Source organism: Archocentrus centrarchus, chromosome 15 (genome assembly GCF_007364275.1).
Source record: "Archocentrus centrarchus isolate MPI-CPG fArcCen1 chromosome 15, fArcCen1, whole genome shotgun sequence".
Lineage (NCBI taxonomy): Eukaryota > Metazoa > Chordata > Actinopteri > Cichliformes > Cichlidae > Archocentrus > Archocentrus centrarchus.
In genome coordinates this window covers 19,455,034-19,477,350 of record NC_044360.1, presented here as the reverse complement: position 1 = coordinate 19,477,350, position 22,317 = coordinate 19,455,034, and the positions used below count along the sequence as shown (strand labels likewise).

Here is a 22,317-nt window from a genome sequence, read left to right as displayed (position 1 = left end):
TAATTCAGTATGATCTGGTTGGTGTCCATTTACTGCAAGTACTGGCATGTGCAAAAAAAAGTAAAAGACGGGACAAACATTTATTTATTTATTGTATTCTGAACACATTACCTTGTACAAAACATTCCAGTATAATGTTCAATGAACAGCACGCTACAAAAACACTACCAGCTTCTCAGAACTCCAGAAGACTTCTTTTGAGAGCTTCTTCCAACTCTGCAAAAACAAATAATATGATATAGAAACGTGTATAACGGTATGTCCACATAGAACACTAGAAACTGCATCATTTCAACAATACTGAGAAAGTTTTATGTTGACCATAATGTCATAATATTAACATTTCTATTCTTTCAAGCCTCCAAATTTATTTATATCGGCTCTAAAAGGGTTCCTCCATGTTTGAGCCAGCAAAACCGTTAAATGACCCCCCTCCATGACATCTCACAGGTGCTCTAAAGACTGATGTGAGCACACAGTGAGTCATTCTAAGATTTTCTCCTGGGAAAAATATTCTCAGCAGGCAGCAGCTTTGTTTTGGGTTTCATGCTTTCATGAAACCCAGATTCTGGACAGTGATTGGAATTTCTTTGTCCGTTCAAAAGTTCCACCATCAAATCCATGAATGCCAAATTTGGACTGGTCTAAAAATAACACCTAACAAAACATGCAGACTTTCTGTGCATGCTATTTTACAAATTTAATCCTAATAGTCCCACGCTGTGAGGTGGATAGTTTCCACTCCCTGTACCCTCCCCTGAGTTTACACTGGTATCCTTAGCAGACTGAGCACAGGTGGACCTCATCACATTCACTGTGCAACGTCCAGTTACTTTCCCATTGAAGTGGTAGGTTTGTGCTTTCTCAAATGTCAAACTGACATCGTTTTAATAGACAAATATATAGTTGAGGTTTTTTTTTTTCCCCCTTTTGATCAAACAGTAACTTCTTTGTCATGACTTGGCACAAATTGCACCAAGCAGTGAGTCACGGTTGGATTCCTGGCCAACCAGACAGCAAGTGCACATCACACTCCATCCCATCTTTCCCGTCTATCCGCTCCTATAATAAAGCAATAAAACTCTCCCAAAAGGCTAAGAATAAACCTCACTGAACCAACTGTTCAAATATTTTTGGGGGGCTCACTGTGCACATTATCCTTCAACATTTCATTCCTTAACATGCAGGGCAATGCTAACAATCATTAACTATATAATGTACTGGATGTTTATCTGAATACAACAAATCCAGCTAAACAGTAATATGTAGTCTAACCTATGGCTGCACTGAATGACAAACAGTTCTAAGAGAAAACAGATTAAATGGCCTGCATACAGACCTGCTGACTCTTGTGCTTCTTCTGCACTCAAAGACAGCGCGCGCTTCATTTCGTCATCCGATTCAACTGTAACCGAATACAGAGCCGTTTAGCCAGTTAGGCTAATGAAGATACTTTAAGACAAATGAAACAAGGGTTCATGTGTTCATTTCTGAGAGGACATTCAAAACATGAAATATGCAGATAATTCCAGGAAGCCAGTCTTAAACATATCAGGACTTTAAAATTAGAGTCTATTTGACAAACTGATACCTACCTTAGAATTTAGTATATGTTTGCTTATAGCTGTGGTATGTACCTACCTTCATGCACATCACTCTCCTTGTTGGCGTGATCGATGTTTAAAAGCGCCAGTGTTTCATCTTCAATCTCTGCAAACATGAAAACAGAATTTAATGCTGCATGAAAATGCAGACATTAAATGCGAGTCAATTTAACGGATTTACCATTGCTGTCTGGTTTGATCTCCACAGCATTTAGTATTCTTGCAGTGCTGGGTTCTGCTTTCGAGTCTCTCTTGCAGGTCCTGGAACTCACACAGGGTTCCACTGTACAGTGTTGCGAGTGGTAGTGTTTATGGAAACTCGGCACATCCACAAAACTCTCTTTGCAAGCCTCACATTCTACATCAAAGCTCCTGTCCAGGTTCAAGGCTGTGTGTTTAGTGTGGACATGAGTCTTGATCTGTGCATAGGATGGAACAGATACACTACAAGGCACACAGACATACTGACATTTCCTTTCCGCAGCCAGATTCCTCATGCACTGTGTGTAAGTGGCTTTCGTGTCTTCTTTACTTTTTTCTGAACTCATGCACGGGCATGTAAGCTGACTGCTTTCAGCAGCAGTGGCTGGCTGAACAACTTCAGCGTCATCCATACAGTAGTAGTCCTTACTGTGAAGATTCTTGTAGTGCTCAAAGAACTCCTCCTCGGATTCAAACTCCATGCTGTCGCAGAGGCCGCAGAAATAGGAACTCTTTATCAGCCCATCGTGCTCGTTCATGCAGTGTCTCCGTACGGTGGACTCTTTGAAGAACTTCTGAGGACAGTGTCCACAGACAAATCTCTGAAAGCTGTGACTACTCACGTCACTGCAGTGTTTGTGGACGGCTGCTTCTGAGTCAAAGATGTCCTCGCACATCCTGCACAGCCAAGATCGCTCCACTTTTGATGAAGAGGTCACTGTGCTCAGCTGGACTTTGGACACAGAGGAGTGAAAGTTGACGTCGCTGCTAGTAGATGGCTTTGCATCAACGGCTGTGGGAAGCTCTTCAGGCACTTCTTGCTCACTGAAAAATGTGTGTCCGCTGTGAGCTTCCGACACGTGAGACAGGATGTTTGCATACCGAGGCATTTCCACTTTGCACTTACGGCAGTAGAAGTGGAAGTTAGAGAGATGAGCTCCTCCGTGGAAGCGACTCATATGCAGGCGGGTAATGGAAGACTCTCCCATATGTTTGCCACACACACCACACTGATGGAAAATTTGGTTCACAGCCAGGAGGTGCTTACTGGCTGCAGCCTCATCTGAGAATCGAAGACCACACTCGCAGTACCACGCGGTCAAGTTCCTGCTACTGCTGACATTCACACTTGTGCTCAGTCTTTTCCGTTTAGCTGGAAATCTGTCACAATCGCCGCTCTTCATGTTACTTTTTTGAGGCGTTGCAAGTCCAGCTTGTTTAGTTCTCTGGGAGTGCTGAATTTCAGTAAACCTGCAAAGCTGAAGAAGCGCTTTTGCCATTGTTTGGTTGAGTTCAACTTCATGCTGCATCGACTCTTTGTGTCTCTCAATTTCAGCTTGGCTGAGGAAGATTTTACAGCAGACAGAACACTGTCCTTGCACTTGCAGCGGTTTCATAACTTGCACTATCGTTTTGTCAGCTTTGGCCACAGCACAGCCCTGTCTGCAGTACACACTAAAAGAAAGAGGGAAAAGAGTCAAAGAAAATTGTTTCATAAAGAATCTGAACATGATCAGTATATATGCAATATATATTAAAAAAAAAAAAAAAGATGCAACATGAACATGATGTGGAAAAAAAAAACAAAAACAAAAAATACAAAACAAAAAAAAAAATGAACGTACTTAAAGTGAGCTTGAGCTGCTTGATGGGAGATCAGTACTTTGTGACACAAAGAGCATCGGACACTGAACGCTACATCCTTGCACAAAGCGATGAGACGATTCTTAACATGCTGTGGGACAGGGACTGGCAGCGATCTTCCTGTAGTCTCTAAAATCAAATGTAAAATGAGAGGCAAATTGGATTATTTAGAAACTTTCCAATATCGAGCATCTGCTGGGAACCCACAAATACAAGAAAGAATGTATACAGTCACATAATACACACAAAAAAAAAAAATTGATAAAAAATATTGTAAAACACATTCAGAAAGCACATGATTATGACTGTATGCAGTGCTTCTTTAAATCTTATTTTTTTTGGATATTTATCACACATGATCAACAAACAAATGTTAAGATAACCTAAAGACAATATGCAGTTTTTTTTTTTTTTTAAATGATGATTTCATTTATTAAAGGAGAAAAAAATTATCCAAACCTACCCGGGCCTGTGTGAAAAAGAAATTGCCCCCTAAACTCAATAACTGGTTGTTCTACCCTTGGCAGCAAGTACGGCAATCAAGTGGTTACAATAACTGGCAAACAGTCTTTCACGTCACTGTGAAGGAATTCTGGCCCACTCTTCTGTGCAGAATGGTTTTAATTCAGGGTTTTCGGGCATGAACGGCCTGTTTAAGGTCATGCCAAAGCATCTTAATTGGATTTGAGTCCAGACTTTGACCATTCCAAAACCTTCGTTTTGGGTTTTTTTTTTAGCTATTTAGCAGTGGACTTGCTGATGTGTTTGACATCACTCTCCTGCTAGCCCTAACAAACAAAAATCTGTTTAATGATCTGAAGCATGTAAGTATAACAAAGGAAGGGGGCAAACACTTTTTCACAGCACTGTAGATAAAACAGAAATTTGTTGAATGCTGTTGCTTATTAACTGCATTTTCAATAACCTGTGCCCATTCATTTTGCTCATCTAAACATGTAAAGTTAATAAAAATAATTAAAATTACCATTCAAAGCGAATGACTCTGTGAAGTGGTTTTTGGCTGACATGTGCTGGAGGCACTCATCTCGCAGGCTGAAGAGGTGGTAGCAGGCAGGGCACGCAAAACACACAATTCGCTGATATGTCTGATCGATGCTATGACCATCGGCACTAGATGAGGACACCTAGTAATCAAAACCACACAGTTCTGATTTATCACAGCACTGCAGAGCAACGATCACCTGCTTATTACACAGTCAGGAAAGTGCACAGACCTTAGACTCAAGATGATTCCTCCAGGCTTCTTTGGTCGGAAAATTTTGTCCGCAGGCAACACAGGCAAAAAACTCTGATGGACTTCCTTTAAGATTGATGGTCGGGTCGCAAGGGGAGTGATCAAACCTGCATATGAGAGCTTTCACTCAATGTTATGTACAAAAGACCTCCATTTGTCTTCGGGAAAACAGTCAAGACATGACACCTACACAGACATGAATGGAAAATGATTACCTTTTCAAGTGGCCATCAAGGAGGGAAGCGTTATCATAAATTCGACCACAGTTAATCACGGGACAAGTATGCCTAGTTGAGTTACTTCTGTGGAAAGGAGCTCTGTGTCTTCTTCCAGAGCCAGCGCTGATCACTCCAGGTTGAAGACCTAGAAAAAAAAAAAAAAACAGCACAGTATGATAAATCCCACAGAGACAATCCACTGACAACCTCCCCTTCTGTAATAGAACAGCAAAACTACATTAAAAAAAATTAGTATACTGATAGAAATGCAAAGGACTACATGACTACTGTTTTTTTTTTAAACTACAACAGATTTCTAATCCAGATTAATAATTACCTGGCATCTTTAGCCACATGTCTACGCAGCGCTTTGCTTCCTGATTAATTCCATTTGCAGAGCCAACAGCCAGCTCCTGTTGTCCATGAGCTTTTTGTAAGATCTGCTTCTCCTGAAAATGAACAAAGACACAATAACATTACAAGATATCTGGAAAAAAAAAAAAACAAAAAAAAAAAAAACAGCTGACTATTTAATGCTAGTTATTTTTCCTAGTTATTTGTTTTCCATCTATTGTGACCACAGGGGGGCACTGTTGCTGGCACAACTGGGCTTAAATCATACCCATACACTAACAAAACAGAAAGAGAAATCCTAGCGGGCATTTAAAGTTGAGTTTAATTTTTCATTTGAAAAAATAAAAATGATATATTAATGAGGTTTTGCCAACAGTGAGAGAGTTTTCTGCCATTCATGACACTTTATGTAAAGCAGTTAATACACAAAATATTATGTTCTGATAACATCGCACGTATGTTTCAGCAGTTTAAAGTTGATAACATTTTGATTAAGACACAGTCCACATAAAGCATAAAGCGATGTAGTCTTTCCTTTGCTACTGTAGGTGCTGTGCTGAATGACGGCACAGATCTGAATGGAAACCATAACTAAACTAAAGTACTCTTTCTTCCCCACAGCCATTAGACTTTTAAACACCTGATGGGAGTTTACAACCTTGGTCTACCTCAACTTGCAACTATATTTGATCTACATTTTACAGTTTGCACATGCGCAATTGCACACACACTGCTGCATACTGAACTATACAACTGATGTAATATACCAAATTGAACAAATATGTACATAGCCATTTGCAGCTCAGATTTCTATTTGTATAGTTACACATACATGTACATGAGATACAATAGTAATAATATATACATACATGTATATATTATTACTATTGTATCTCATGTGCTGTTTTTTTGTGTGTGTTTTCTAAATGATCATTTATTCTATTTATTTTATATGAGGACATTTTTTTTTTTTTTGCCTGGTATCTGTTGTGGACAGCAAAGACAGAATTTCATTGTACAGGGAAACATGTTTCTTTAGTGTGCATATGACAATAAAACATGAAACAACAGAATCTGACACATTGAATGCTTACAAATGAAAACTATCTAGGATTAATTTTAATGTTTGTACCTTTTGTGTTATTTTGTATTTTAAAATTGTCTGTATGGTCATGTCATTTTATTTATTTATTTTTTGCTCAATGAGAGAACTAAAATAGGCAAACATCTGATATGGACGAGATGTGAGGATGCACACTCCAAAAGTATAACCACTTAATTAAAGCCCAACAGGTAACAGTAACTCAGTTTATTTTTCAGCACCCTTACCTTGAATGCTCTGCATTTATCTGCCCTTTCCTTTTTCTCTACGGCCACCTGGTGTGCCAGTCTGTCCAGTGTAGATGTAACACGCGCTTTATGACGGCTGATTTTATCTTCAAGCTACAGTTAAAAGAAATTACACATTTTTTTTTTTTTTTTAGGGAAAAAAAAAAAAAAACAATTTCAGGAGGTTAACTTATTAATAAAAGTATTAAATAACTAAGTGCTCGTTTTAACAACTTACTTTAACTGGCAATGATGAACATCCTTCATCCTCACTATCACTTAATAGGTCAATGCATTCCAATACTGGTCTGAGAGGGCCCTCCTGAATTAAGCAAAAGACACTTCAGGTTTATAAAACACACCCACAGTCCAAATCATGAGTGCCGGGACAACACGATACATGAACGAATGGTGTAAAACAGCAACCTATTTATTAGGCTTCATTAAGGTGATATTAAGCAACTTGGTCAGTCAATGTCACTAGACTGAAACCCGAAAAGCGATTATGTTATCATCTGCAACTATTGTTTATGTAATATAACAAGCGTGCACATAACTTACTGATACAAACTCCACTTCTTCGTCCACCTCATCTTCGTCTGCATCAACTGGAGAGGACATGTTTCTAAAGGCAACATAATAAAAAATACACATTTTCAAGCTGGAGTATGCAGTTATGGTGTTTTAGCGACAGTTCTTCTGACAATGTTTCGTAGTGTATCAGTCATACGTTGCAATCTGCTTAATAGTTACGTCTTAGTAAAGCATGAACAAAACAGAGAACAGTATTAGCTGGATGTATTAGCTGGATAGCTTAAGTCTCACAGCAGCTATGAAATGCTGCTGAATAGATGGATATTAAAATGTAATACCCATCGGAGTGCAGCTATTGTACCTAGCTAAACGATGCGGAAACTTCGTGTCGTTGTCAGGCCTTTTTTAAAGAAGGAAAACACGACTTGTTAATTTACTAAGGGTCACCCGTGCAGAAATTCAACATGGGGCATAATTTCTTCCTCGTTTCGCCACCTCATTTAGTACTTCTCTTCGGTGCTGCCTCTGAGGTAGGAGCTGCTCTACAGCAACTGTTCAGGCCTCAAATCAGTGTTGTTGCAGTATACCGATTAACCAGCAGCGGCAGGACCGAGCTGCGAGCTGCTAAACTGCACTCCAAAAGTCGAACGAAGAAGAAGTTACGCGCCAGTGCGCCTCGGTGGTGCATTCATGGACTGCATGAAGTTCGATGACCATAACATGGAAATCAAACCTTTCCGGTTTTTTTTTTTACACACATTGACATTGACGTTAAATAGCCCTAGCTGTCACGGAGAATTTGACTTGTCTTTTGAGTACTATCAACCAATCTGGTAAAAAAAAAAAACACATTACTAGCGACGGCATCCTCAATCTAATGTCAACTTCTTCTGTCGCTACTCCAGGAAGTGTTTCTGAAACTAAATCTCCCATCACCACAGGGTGCTACACAGTCATCGGATATCGTCGACGAGTTAATGTGTCACAAACACGGCAGAATTCGACATATTCAGCATGATTTAAATAAGATTAAGACGAGGAGATTACCTGCACCTGTGTTTACCGCCCTGTTAGTAGATTGGAAGCTCACTCCTACAGCAATCCTAAATCAACCTAAACGCAGCTGGTCCGGACGCCATGCGTAGGGGTGCGTTTCTTTTGTACGCGGAGTGTGCCGCGTGGACGGGGTGTGGACTAGCTACAAAATATACGAGATATCTAGGTCCGCATGTGCGCTCTTACCTAATTTGGGACGACGCGATGCTGTTGCGAAGTACTGCCCTTTTAATATTCCCGCCAGAGGCACCAACAGTACTTTGATTGATATTTAGCATTATTTAATGGAGACATAAATTGTTCAACACCAAACAGATATATGTAATTTGAAGCATTGCATGTGACTCATGTCCCATGCTCTACCATGCTGAATGCAGAATTTCTATTCTATTCTATTCTACAACCCTAGTTCCTAATATCATCATGCAATGATTTGCAAGTCTCACTAACCAATATTTGATTCGCAATAGGAGAATGTCATTTTGAATTTGATGGCAGAAACTCTTGTCTAAAATGTTAGGACAGAGTCACGTTTACCACTGTGTAACATCCCCTCTTCTTTTAAAAGCAGTCCATAAAGGTCTGGGAACTGAGGTGTCCAGTTGCTGGACTTTTCGGAGAGGAATATTGTCCCATTCTTGTCTGATATGTGATTCTAGCTGCTCAGCAGTCCTGGCTCTTCTTTGTCGTATTTATTGTTTCATGATGTGTTAAATGTTTTCAATTTGTGAAAGGTCTGGACTGCGGACAGGCCAGTTCAACACCTGGCCTCTTCTGCTACAAAGCCATGCTGTTATAATATATGCAGTATGCAGTTTAGCATCATCTTGCTGAAACATCTTTGAAAAAGACACCATATGGATGGGAGCATATGTTGCTCTAAAACCTGTATATTTGAGCATTGATGGTGCCTTTCCAGATGTGTAAGCATCTAGTTCCATAGCCACTAATGCACCCACGTAGCATCAAAGATGCATGCTTTTGATGCATTTCTGCATCATTGTCATATGTGACTTCTTCTTTGCCTAATACATAGAACTTGAACCCACATTTGTGGATCGCACGGTGAATTGTGTTCACAGACATTGATTTCTGGAAGTGTTCCTTAGCACATGCAGTGATTTCCATGACAGAATCATGACTGTTTTTAAAGCAGTGCAGTGCCCAAATATCACACGCATCCAGTTTGATTTTCGGCATTGATTTCTCAGAGTCTTTTGATGTTATTATGTACCGTAGATGATAAGATATTCACAGTATTCACAATTTTATGTTAAGGAACATTATTCTGAAATTGTTCCACAATTTGTAGTTGCAGGAATTTTTGCAGATTGGTGAACCTCTGCCCATCTTTACTTCTGAGAAACTCTGCCTCTTGAAGGTTTTTTTTTTTCACGTCATGTTACTGACCTGTTGCCAATGAACCTTGTCAGCTGCAAAATGTTTGCCTTTTTATAACTACTTCTAGCTTTTAGTTGTCCCCATCCCAGCTGTTTGAGATGTGTTGGTTCTATCAAATTCAAAACATGCTAATATTTTTCATGAAATAGTAAAATATCTCATTTGAAACATTTGATGTTTTCTATCTTCTATTATGAATAACATATTCAATTGTTTTTTATTTACATTTTACACATTTTCCAACTTTTTTGGAATTGTGATTGTATTGTATTGTATTCTATTTATTAAAGCCCATATGTTGCATATTTGACTTATACAGTATGATGGAAATATACAGTGATATTTATAGTAGGCTATACTTCTGTAACATTTGTGACTATGCAGCTAGAAAATGTATTAATAAAATCAAGGCCAATTGTTTTATTTGAAAAGGTATATTTTATGTCTAACTATTGGACTGATTAGATGTATAAATTATTGAACATATGAATGACCCATATAACTAAGTATATGTTGTCATATATTGAAAACTTTATATATATATAATCTAAGAATAGTGGCAATATGCAGTTGTATGGGTTAATTCTCACATCATTTAACATGCATCAACAATATGCGATATAAACACGTGTATTTCTCTTGCCACACTTTGCTTGTCTGAGTCTCTCACTTAACAGAAGGAGAGATGATGTCATTTCATCCCAAAAATTACATAACCCTTTTTGGCTTATGATCAGATTCCCTGTCCTCTCTAATCCTGAGAGTGTCTGTGCACAGGAGCTGCCTCATTTCAGCGCCTGTCAGTATAGGTTTCAAAGCCGTACTGAGCGGACCTGCTCTGGAAAATGTACACGGTATTTCATTTCAGAAAAGCATGCAGTATGTGTATACTGTGGTGATAATGCTCCAGATCTGAATAAAAATATAATTTCCCTCCTGATTACTCCAGGGGAGTACATCCATAGGTCCACACGCGTTAGTGTTATTTACTATTGCAGCGTTATGCTTGTGGGCAGACCCCTCTGCAGCAGATTACAGTGATGCTGGGCTGAATCTGCTGACTCTCCCTGCCCCCTGATAAAAAAAATAAATAAATTAAAGTGGCGTCTCTGCTGAGTCATGCATTGTACCTCACAATAATGATATCAATAGTCTGGGCTGTCCTTTTTGGACCTGTACGCTCTCCACGGTTTGCTGTGCGATGCTTCACGTATGTCAGTGAGTGTCTTTATTCTCTTGTCGAGTTACCAGCGGTATAACGGCAGCAGAGGAGCCGGCTGTCTCAGGCTGCCAGATCTGCCCTATATCTCGTCTTATGATGATCGCTGCGGCGTTTTTGGTCCTGTTAAGGCCGTACAGTATTCAATGTGTGCTGCTGTTGCTGTTGCTTTTGCTGGGGACTATTGCGACTATTTTGTTTTTCTGCTGCTGGCATCGCAGGCTTCGTAATGGAAAGCATCCAATAAAATCGGTGCTCTCTGGACGCCCCAAGAGCCGCGGTGAGTAGCGTAGGCCAGCCGCATCTTCATACATTTGTGCAGCCTACAGACATTAGATGTACACGTAATTGCTCATAGTCTGATAATTTGTATCTGCTCTATATTGAAGCAGTGTCAGGACCGTTATACAGCAGCTGTTTGTGCTGTGAGACTCAGAGGTGTTACTGTGCGTGAAGATGCTGTTCTGTTTATTTTTTAAAGTAACCTGAAGCATCTTAAACTTGTTAATATTGTTGACCAAATGCTTATCTCATAAATGATCTGCAATTCTTTTATTCTTTTACATTCTAATATCTCTTTGTAACGTCTGTTATCTGTCTTATAGTTGGCCTGCGAACGCATCATTTTCGATCAGAGGTAGGATGAACTTTTTAAAATTATGGCTTTGTCATCTAATAGCCGGGAGAAATGACGTCTTGAGTTAAAGTCAGGCTATATGAGCTTTAAGCTTTAATTGAACAAATGCTTCACCTAAAAGAGCCTTTCTTTAGACTTTTATCGAGGGCTGCATGGCTATTTTAGGGTCTATGCTGTGCGCAGTGCGCATGTGTTGTCAATAAATGATGGGGTGATGTTGCAGTTTTACTACTTCTTGTTCTCAGAAATACATGGGAATGCTACGTGTAACTGAGCCGACATAAACCTCAATATTAGATATGTTAAATGCCATTTGATGCTGACGACTAAATACATTAAGCAATGTCTGTCGATAAGTTTCCGTTTTACGCTTTTTACTTTCAAAATAAAACTAGAAATGGTGTAAGAAAACATAACCGTATCAGTAATAAGCTACTGGCTTGCAAATGAATTATTATAAACGGATTTAAACCACTTCATGCTGAACTTAAAATGAACGTTAGGTTGTGGATAAAACTGTTTTAGTAGACTGTACTCATTTTCCTGACTTGCCCTATGAAAGAGATTAGCATCTTTTTAATCAAAAGAGCTAGAGTTGGTGGAAACTAATTACAGTATAGCCACCATTTGTTTAAAGTGCAGTATTGGTATATCAGTGTTATTACTCTGGATTGTACTGCTACAGAGTACTTTCTCCCTTGTTTTGTAGTTACAAAACCAAAAGCTTGCCTTCCTTTGTAGGTCATGTTATTGAACCACAGGATACTGAATCCCTACTGACTCAGTACTGTAGCTGGTAATGATTCAGTATCATATTCAAGGGCAGCAAAGGCAGGATAGTTTTAGAGCATTAATATTATAAAACAGTGTCCTCCACCCTTAATAAAACCAGAGAGAGTCTAAAGGAAAAGGAAATGATAAGCATGTTTAAAAGCATGATTTTTTTTTTCAGTGACCAAAATTTTTGTATAATCAGTCTCTGAGACCTGTGTCTTTGAAATCTAGATCATATATAGTAAAAGCAGTCCACCTCTACTTTAAGAAACTTGAATTGCAATCACAGTTAATCTTTATAATCTAATTTCTCATGCTGACACTGTATACCTAATGCATACCTAATGTTACCAGCTTGACATGTTCTTGTTTCCCAGGGCTTCAGGCACAGTCCACATCGTGCAAGGAGGAGCATACATGCTCGAGTGACAGAGGAAAAGCCCAATCTGGTCGAGGTTCCTGAGAGTGAACCCGATTCATTGTCGTCTCTAAGAAAACGCAAAGTGAAGAAAAGAGTCCTGCCAGAATTTTACCAGTCTGTACAAGTCACCCCTACACGTAAACCTGTAGGTACTCCTCTTCACTGTTAACCATGATTAAGACTGATCTGTTTGCTCCCCTCAACAGGAACGTGGCAGTGTACGTTTGATTCTGGAAAGGCGTGCTAACTTGCTCTAGGGCACAGGGGAGATGCTTTTTTTTAAAGAACCTGAGACTTGGGTGTGCTGTTGAATGATGGTTTCGTCCCATGAAATGAACCGTTGCTGAGTTGGTACTGCAGAGTATTTGGTTCAGTTCCTGATCATCATATCATATGCACAGATCAAACATTTCTCATTTGCATAAGTGATCAAAGGTTTTTTTTTTTGTGTGTGTTCCAAATATACAGCATCAAAAGGGGATTAAAGGTCCCTTAAAATGTTTTCCATTAAAAAAAAAGTCTCAACAGATCCTGTAAACTTCACTTTAACTATTGTTACCAAGAAAATAAAAGACATAGGAATTCACCAGATATAAAGTATTATTATACAAATACCCCATGTCCCAGTGTTTTTACATTAGCATACTAATTCTAAAGGTGCTGCAGCGTTAAAGGGTCAATGTATTTAGTACTCTCAACAATCCAAACATATCCTACTTAATTCTAATAGTAATAGTAAGAAGCTCTAAAGTGAATCACCCATTTTAATAGATTCTCTGAATCTTTTAATAATTTGAATTAGTCACACTAGTCTGCACGCTAGTACGTGCCCTTGGAAACATAATATGGTACACTCCTTGTGCAACTTTGTTATCTTACCACAGTTTTAGATCTTCAGCTTTCCTGCATTTCCACATCCTTCTGTTACCTTATCAGTGAGCTGCACTGCTTGAAAACAAACGCAGACCTGCTGTCCTTCAATACTTTTATCACTTTCAGATCATGCTGTTAAAAAGTAAAGTAAGGAGAGACAGGACAACATTTGACCCAAGGACTGAAGCAGGAGAAGGAAAGGGGCTCATCTTAAAGAATGGGACTTAAAAAAACAAAGGAGTGACCACAGTAAAGTCCTTTGGTTTGTTGGCTTTTTTTATGTATTGCTCCTCTAATCTAGGAATATTTTTAAGTTCCAGAGAAAGAAATTTGGATTCCACATTCACAAAATCATCTCATCTGCAGGTGTTTTTTGAATGTGTCTGATGCAAATGTGATATGACTGCATTCAGAATATTAAATCCACTACCCAACATACAGTTTACCCCTGCTGCTTTACATTGATGTTATTTAGTATGAGTGTATAAGTTTAGACTGACAAACTGTCCAAAGGAGCCTACTGATCTCTGCAGAACAGTCATCGGTGGAGACCCAGTGATAGTCGTTCATTGTGTTGCAATGTTCTAGATAACAGAAAAAAACAGTTTGGGGCTTTTTTATCATTGAAATGGTCACCAGACAACATGCACAGCAACTCACCTGGAGCCAGCTATCGGGCAATACTTATCATTGTGTTGTAGCCACTTGGCATTTAAGTTGGATATTTTGTTGCCACAGGTTTTACAAAATCAACTGTGTGCTCCATGTTTTATTGATACATTTATTGATACAGATGAAATGTTTAACCAAGGAGTGAAAAAGAGGAAAAAGATAAATTACAATATGACACAGTATTGTTATTCTAACAATACAACAAGAAAAGGAGGTTCACAAATTCCTTGAATGACAATAAGAATAACAGTTCAGACATGAATGCAATTATGAAAACACCAAGATAAATGAACACAGGCCTAATTTAGGCCATGATGCATCATTTATAATGTATTTACATGCCTAGCTTATGACAATCTGTGTAAAATGAATAATCCACACTGGTTCTCTTGTCATGATAAAGCCACATTTTGCATGTTTTTTGTTTTTTTTAAACATGTAATCTATGATGCTGACCAGCAGAACGCCACTTAAACAAATGATTTGAGCTTAATATTCACACGAAGCAGGTCATGAGTGAAAAATATGGTTTGCATTACATTTATTTAACAATTATTTTATCTGTTTTGTGCAAGTACTCAGTCAGAGCTTCACCAAAAGAAGTCTTCAGTGGTAAAGGAGTAACTTTCATGCTCATTATGGTTGCATTAATTTTAACATCAGCAACAGCTCTTGGGCAAAGAATGTGAGGTTTGAAAAATTAATGAAGAATTGTCTACCTTCCCAAGTGATGGAGGGGGGGGGGGGGGGGGGGGGGGGGGGGCTCTAATATTTCAGCTAGTCCCTGTAATTTTCTTAAATCAAATAAAGTGAAAACTGACTTCTGAGAACATAGAGTTATTCCAGTAGCAAATTAAGACTAACTTTCCTCGAATCATGCAGTTGTTTTCCATTTTATGAGGAGGAATTATGAAGAAAGCTGATTAAAAATTGCAACACTAAGCTGCCTTTTTAGGACTGAGTTTTATCCTGATGAAAACTGATGCAACAAAATGAAAAAAAAAAGGCTTCTAATATTAACACCATGGTGCTTTTATCAGCTCTGCAGACAGCCATGAAAGCAGCCGCTATTTTAAGCCACAAATCACTTTCTGTGACACTGTAGAAATAATATCCTCCACTTTGACAAACTATGAAGAAGCTCTAGGTTTACCTATTAATAACAGCAGGACTGCAGACTTGTTCTTTAATGTCTTCATGTCCACAGAAGATCTGTTTTAACTCCCATTAAACTACACTTTTGTCATTTCTTGTCATACCTTTGCCCCACCCTCTCCACCGGGTTGTGCTTGCCTGTATTTGTTCTGCTGCCCAACCCCAGGTGTGTTAGGGCGCAGCAAGGAATTGCAAAAGAAGGTAATCCATGTACCAATGCTATCTTTGAGCACTTTTGTTGTGATTTGTGTTACAAAAAAATAACGTGTAAGGATTCACCAAATCAGTCAATCCTGGAAATAAATGTACAATAATTTAGTTTTGTTTTAATATAGTTTTCTGATTTAATACTTAAACTAAGTGCCCTCGTTGCACAGTGTTTTACTGTGCCCTCTGTGTCCACATTTGCGTAATTGTGTGCAAAGTCTCGACAGTATTGATCCAGGGTGGGGGGGGGGGGTCTGTTGTGTAGTCCTTACCATGAGAGTAGGATTATACACCTGTCTTCAACCCCGCGTTTAAGGTCGCTATTTGTAGCAACATAGAACCTCGGTATAAGGATGGCGCTCTAACACCACCATCGCTGTTGGAGCTGCTGTTGTTGGCTACCGGGTATGACGCGCAGACACATGCATTCTGCTCTCCCATCACGGTCCAGCTTTGCCTCGACAACACACGGCGTATCATCCCTCCAGCCCTCTGGAGATCTGACATCACCTCACATCTTTAATGCTCCGACAAGGGACGAAAGCGTGGCCGAAGCATCACTCAAAGGGCGTGGCGCCTTATGAAATATGTCTCTGAAGGGTGGAAGCTAATAACAGTGATAGAGATTGTTTTTTTTTTCTTCCAGCTGACAGGTCTCCATGTATACAGTGGTAAGTGTTGTTATTGACCTGGCGGGGGAGCCAGATACTATTGATTTCACATCGCCTTCATTTGGCTCTTTCGCTTATTGTTACGGGTCATTTGGAGTTGGGGGCTCAAGTGTGCGTCTTCACACCTAACATGCGTCCACATTACGCACCTTGACCCTCGATGGACAGGGAGGAAAATGGTTTCTGAGCGTTTTAATTCTTGAGCGGTGTTCTCATTCGTTTCAAGACAAGCATTGTTCTTTCCCCCTTTATCCCCATTTTTCTTTTGTCTCACAGAGCTCCAGTTCGGGCAATCCGTCCCTGCATTGCTCCATGTCTTCCTCGGCGGATTTTTCGGACGAGGATGAGTACAGTCTTAAATCTGGATCGGCGTCTCCCGCACCAGGAGACACTTTACCCTGGAACCTGCCGAGACATGAGCGGTCCAAGAGAAAAATCCAGGGAGGATCCGTGCTGGATCCGGCGGAGAGAGCTGTGCTGAGGATCGCAGGTGAGGGGCAGTCTCCTTAATATCAAGATATTAGATAGCAATATGCTGTAAGGACAAAGACAGTGATCGAATATGTTGTTATAACCTCTATATGGTGCATTTAGGGATTAAATGTGAGACCTCCTAAGGTGTATGATTTTCTGGTCGCCCCAGGTTTAATTGGGGACATGAGCTTGTCTGTAGTGACGTGGATCTGTGGCACATGTGACGGTATTTTGGTCTGCTTTTATTCCGGGTGTGATGCTTTAAACCCAGCCAAAAGATTATTGATTGCCTAGTGTAATTTTAACATAGGTTCCTTCTTATCATTCATTTGGTTAAAAAAGAAAACGGTCAAATAGTCATTTTTATTTAAATTATTTGCTGATATGCAAACTCCTGGGACGCGTTTATGTGCGCAGAGGTTGATAATTAAAGGCTGTTATCCTTGTGACATGGTCTTGTAATTGTCTCAGTGTGAGACAATTACAAGAAGGAAAACTTGTTTTATATCACGTAAGCATTTTAAAATGATACTTTGACTCTAATTGGTGTTGTAAAATCCCTCTGGGAAACAGTGTTTCAGATAGGGACTGTCATACGTGTCGCTTTCAATGTAAGCTGGGAATCCGTGGGTCAGTAGTGAGTTGATGTCAGCACAAGATACATTTACAATTTCAAACGTCTTGTAAATTAGCCAAAAATTGCTCGGGCAGCCGGAAAATACGTGGTCTCTGTTAGGACCCGGTACTGAGTGACTGAGTTTATTTGTGCGCACTCTTAAAAAAAAAAAAGAGCCGTTAGCATAATTCAGCCTAGATTTAAAATCCTAGTCAGGCGACATCCTCCCTGTTAAATTAGATTCACTTGTGATAAATACGATTTTTAACATCGTTTTGATTTATCTTTAAAATCAGTATTGAGTTAACTGACTCGTTAAAACGGAACCTTTATTTTTGCAGTGCAGCCCGTCCGACAGTCCTTCCTATCACTCTATGAACCCCGGAGAGGAAGTGTCGTCTATTGGTCAGAGCGTAGACAAGGGAGGGTTGTAGGGCGTTTCCTTTCATACAACAACAGCGCCGATAGCGCTCTGAATCCACACACATGCGTGTACACACATACACACACCCGTGCTGTGTCCCTGTCCGTCGCTGGTGAATGTCCAGTTTGGGAACCCCGGGTTATGGCTCAGTACGCACCGCAGGCTTATGCGCTTTCGGACGAACAGGAATACCTCCAAGCTTATGAGGATGTGTTGGAAAAATATAAAGGTAGGAGGGTCAGTGTTGATTGGATATGTTTCAGCTTAAGAACGAAGAAATTGCCTGATTGCTGCTTGACAGTTCAATAAATGTCAGCCCGCTTCCCCCCACTCTCTCTCTCTTTCTCTCTGGTGACTGGCTGGTCTTAGTGACTTTATCCCTACTGTGGAAAAAGTGGGAATATTTCCTGCATGACATCACACTTAGGTTGAATTTGAGTAGCTCAAACAAAGGCTTTTTGTCATCATAGTTGATCATTAAATAGGAGAATTATTATTTATCTTAATTAACTGTTATATTAAAAACACAAAAATTTACCTTGAAATATATGCAGAGAAAGTCAGATTACAGTGTTAAATTGAATGGGCTGAATAGATATATCAAATCTGCAATATGAGCAAATCACATTTAAATATACAATATAAATGAATTTCCTTGCATGTTTAAAACGATCTTGCTTGCGGGAATGAAATTCAAATGTGTGGAGCCTGAGTCCTGGCAGGACAATGACATAGCAGGATACGAGTCAGCTCTCATCAGTACCTTGTGTAGCTGCTCCATTTGGGTCTATCTAATTAAATAGAGTAAATCCATCACACATAAGCGGCTGACTTCATTCAGCATATCTGTGATGGCCAGATCTTGACATTTCATGCTCACGTATTCTCAGGCCAGGCCTGCAGATCTGGTGGATGAAAATTCAGACTGACAGTAGTTTTAACTCTTGCATTTCCTTTTCACTTAGCTGAACAAAGTCACGCATCAGAACAACATGTAACTAATACTATGTCTTGTTGTACCAGATAGTTGTCGCGAGCATGTTCTCTCAGCTGTTGAGTATTTTAGCCAGCAGGCCCAGTCAGCTGTGGTATAAGGCTTAAATGCCCCGACTGCACTCTAATGGGATCATATGATGTAGCATCATTAGGAATCTGTGGCTGGTGTCTTCCGGCAGAAGAGCTGCGATAAGACAACAAGCACACTTATTTTAGTGTTTTCCAGCATCACAGCAAGTCTGTGATCAGCTTTCCATGTTGTGAACTGAATCTAGGGGATATTTGACTCCACACCAAAGGCTGCATGAAAAATGAACTTAACAATGAAGGGTAAGATGATTTTTTTTTTCTTTTTCGGTTTTCTTGATAGTTTAATAACAATTTTGCAGTATTCTGAAGCACTGTAGTTGCAGAATCATTCTAATGTTTTACTGTTTAACCAGTTTGTCACTTTTAATATTTCAAGTCAAGTAAAACTGAATAAATTTAGTGTCTTTTTTTGGACTTATTAATATTATTCTGCACAGAATTGTTTGGACAGACAGACCCTGGTAGAAAGTTGAGGTTTGTCTGTGGGCAGTAGATCTGCTTTGATCGCTTGCTTTGGTTACACTCTGCACTTTATCAAAGAAATAAAAAGCTTTTAATAGTTAAAGTACAACATTTATTTCAACATTTATTTAGAAGAGTCTGTTAAAGAAGGAATAAACACTCTCCTTATGAACTGAACTGATTCTTTACAAATTTGTGGATTGCTTGTATCTGCAGATTTACACAACAAAAGCAGTTTGCTGCAGGTGTTATTTGAAATACCTTAATCGGTACTGTTTATTAGTGGATTATAAGGCTGATAAATATTTTTAAATAATTTTGAGTGAGACTTTTTGTACATAAAGTATATTCTTTTCTTGAGACATTTGCTCAATTGATGCTGACTAAAAATCCGGGCTTTATTTTCCTTTATTTGCAATTGATACAATCATCCACAGCCCAAAGCGTCTTTCCATGTGATGGCCAGAGTATCAAAGGAACACTTTTTCATAGCAAACCGATCAACAGTAACCAAGCAAACAAAGAGCAGTAAACAGAAAAGCCAGTGAGAAAGCTAAGAGACAGACTTTTGTTTGTTTTGTTTTCATTTTTAACTCTTGAAATTCAGGTAACTGTATTATTAGCCCATGTACGCTAGGCCTCCATGAAATGAGGAAACATCAGTACTGCAATGGTGACATAACCTGTGACAGGTAAACAAATATTCAAGTGTGCATGCTAAGTATGCACTTCTATACTGTGCCTTTCACTTTAAGACCAAGCCATGAATACCCCATGCTCGCTGAATAAAGCAATTAAATAAATGATGTCAAACATGATATTACTGAAAGCCGAACATTGGTGCGGTGATTAGCGCTGTTTTGATCCTCCTTGCCAGCTCGGAGCTTTCTGTGTGAAGTTCGCATGTTCTCCCTGTGCTTCTGTTGGCTTCCAGTGGGCGCTCTGCCTTCCTCCCACAGTCCAAAGATGCTTGTTAGGATAATTGGCAATTGGTGTGTATTATCTCTCTCTCTGTGTTACCTCTGCGATGGATTGGCACTCTGTCCAGGGTGCACCCCGCCTCTCGTCCTGTGACAGCTTGGATAGGCTCCAGCAACCCTAAGAAGATAAGCAGTTAAAAACAAATGGATGGGTAGATAATACTGCACAAGGTCAAATATTTGCTTGCTAAGTGTAAATGTAAAGAATAACTTTTAAAATTAATTTGGTTTCAGGTGGGTTTTTTTGTGATGTATTTATCATTCATACTCAAATTGCAAAGAGAGTGAAAATAGTTTATTGGTCAGCACTAAAATATACATACATGTATTTGTTGTGCTGACTATCGTGCTTATTTATTTATTTGGCTCTAACTAGACATGAAAAGAAAGCTGTCCTGGTTTAATTGTAGCAGGTTAGGGTCATGTTCTTAGTTTTTGTTTACCTCCAGATTTACTTTTCCAGCACTTTACCATTGAAAAGGGAAATAAAATTACAAACATGCTGAGGTTCCGAGCTAACGTGAGTTCACATTTTTTTGAATTGCCACTATTGCCACTGAATGAGAACGTGCGTGTTGCTCTTGTTGTACCAGCTTTAAGAACGCTTTGTTAAACAGAGCGACTGCTTTGGGTTGTGCTGAAATTCAATGCAGGGTACACATACAAAAGACTGTAAACTTGAGCAATGAGTTAAAGACATGTTTCTTAGAAACATACATCACTTAATGGCAGTGGGCAGTGGTTCTATGGGATCACACTGTTCCAGCAGAGCCTGCTTGGGAGGCTGTCGGCATGAAGAGGTCATTGGGTTTCTTAATAGTTGATGATCCTCTAACCTCAATGAAGATTTAATGGATTAAACATTTGGTAGTTCAGTCAGCTTTTTCTCGCAGTATATTTTGTTCTTAAGATGTCTTGTGGTCCAGATATGGTTTCACCAGAACCTGTATGAACATGTTTTGCATGCTGATAAAGAAGAGTCTTGATGGAAATGCTAATTTACCTGTGTAAACCTTTTGCTTTCCAAGCAAGATTTTTCTTATGACAAGATAAACATTTTTTATTTGCAGATTTTTAATAAAGAACAGGACACAAATTCCTCCTTATTATAGGGCTATTTGTTTATCTTCAAAAGGTTCAGTGTGAAAAGAAATTCCCAAGAAGTTATATATTATAACCAGCTAGACGCCAAAAATGTGTGTGTTTTTTTTTCCCAAGACACTCAAAAGATACAAAGCAGTGAACCAGCGTCAGGATGCCTCTTCTGTTTTTTATTAGGGTGTGGTCTGCCAGTGTCTCTGTCAGATTTCCGTCTGTGAATCTCTGTGGTCTTCATTATGACTTGCAGGAGTACTGCAGATGCTTAAAGGTATCTTACTATTATTCACACTAACCCTTTTAATATTTTTATTCCCTTGTTTTATCAAGCACAGTAGCGAGGGAGAGACCTTTGCATTTTTTGCACAGTCACTGGCTTTGTCCACCCTCCTGGGCTGTGCAGCCCAACCCCTCTGCTCTATGTCGACAGCCCACTCATCACATTCAAATGGCCTAGTGGCCCACACACAAAGCAGCCTGCCTGTATGGAGACTGTCTGCTACCCTACAAAAGATACTTTGTTTTAATGAAAGCTGGATCCAAGTTTCACAGACTTGTTCATGTGCCATGTTGATTATGGTGGCACTCCTTTTTTGGCCTTTGGCTGAGATTTACACCTCAAGAAGCCTCACTTTGAAGATGATTTCTACCCACCTAGCTTTAGCCCACAGTAACTTCCTGTGGGGTTGCTTCATGCTGGTTATGCTGTAGGCAGTGAGTATCCGGTTCAAATCCCAGCTCAATCCTTATGGGACATCTCTCATATTTGCTCTCTTTCTGTAATGGTTGTTTCTAAGCAGAGGCAAAGAAATGCCATAAAAATAGAGAAAAAAAAGTAATTTTCTGCACTGAATACTGTACCTACACAGCAAGGCATTATTGCCTCCAAAAGCTGCGCTAACTTATATTTTCATAAATAATAGGAACGTGCTTCATAGATTTAAATTAAATC

The 22,317-nt window shown here is 39.4% G+C and overlaps 2 protein-coding genes across 4 annotated transcripts in view; one reads left to right on the top strand and one right to left on the bottom strand.

Moving 5' to 3' along the window:
- Nucleotides 1–75: 75 nt before the first annotated feature.
- On the bottom strand, nucleotides 76–8,311 carry znf451 (zinc finger protein 451). 3 transcript variants are annotated; one of them, XM_030748060.1, is made up of 13 exons: nucleotides 8,187–8,311; nucleotides 7,167–7,230; nucleotides 6,844–6,927; nucleotides 6,606–6,719; nucleotides 5,260–5,371; nucleotides 4,920–5,067; nucleotides 4,685–4,811; nucleotides 4,435–4,594; nucleotides 3,431–3,578; nucleotides 1,786–3,260; nucleotides 1,642–1,710; nucleotides 1,340–1,405; nucleotides 76–216 (listed from the first exon to the last, which is right to left on the bottom strand). In XM_030748060.1, exons 2-13 carry the CDS (start codon nucleotides 7,224–7,226, stop codon nucleotides 176–178), a joined length of 2,604 nt encoding a protein of 867 aa, XP_030603920.1. In that variant the 5' UTR covers nucleotides 7,227–7,230; nucleotides 8,187–8,311; the 3' UTR covers nucleotides 76–175. The 3 variants fall into 3 exon arrangements, with proteins under 3 accessions (XP_030603920.1, XP_030603918.1, XP_030603919.1); XM_030748058.1 differs by lacking the exon at nucleotides 8,187–8,311 and adding an exon at nucleotides 7,635–7,709; XM_030748059.1 differs by lacking the exon at nucleotides 8,187–8,311 and adding an exon at nucleotides 7,501–7,641.
- A 2,440-nt stretch (nucleotides 8,312–10,751) lies between these two features.
- dst (dystonin) overlaps nucleotides 10,752–22,317 on the top strand; it is a 104,477-nt gene continuing 92,911 nt past the window's right edge. The window contains exons 1-4 of the mRNA XM_030747585.1: nucleotides 10,752–11,095; nucleotides 11,421–11,452; nucleotides 12,604–12,792; nucleotides 16,502–16,715. Coding sequence (XP_030603445.1) covers nucleotides 10,912–11,095; nucleotides 11,421–11,452; nucleotides 12,604–12,792; nucleotides 16,502–16,715 — 619 coding nt within the window. The 5' untranslated portion in view covers nucleotides 10,752–10,911. The remainder of the gene's footprint in view (nucleotides 11,096–11,420; nucleotides 11,453–12,603; nucleotides 12,793–16,501; nucleotides 16,716–22,317) is intronic.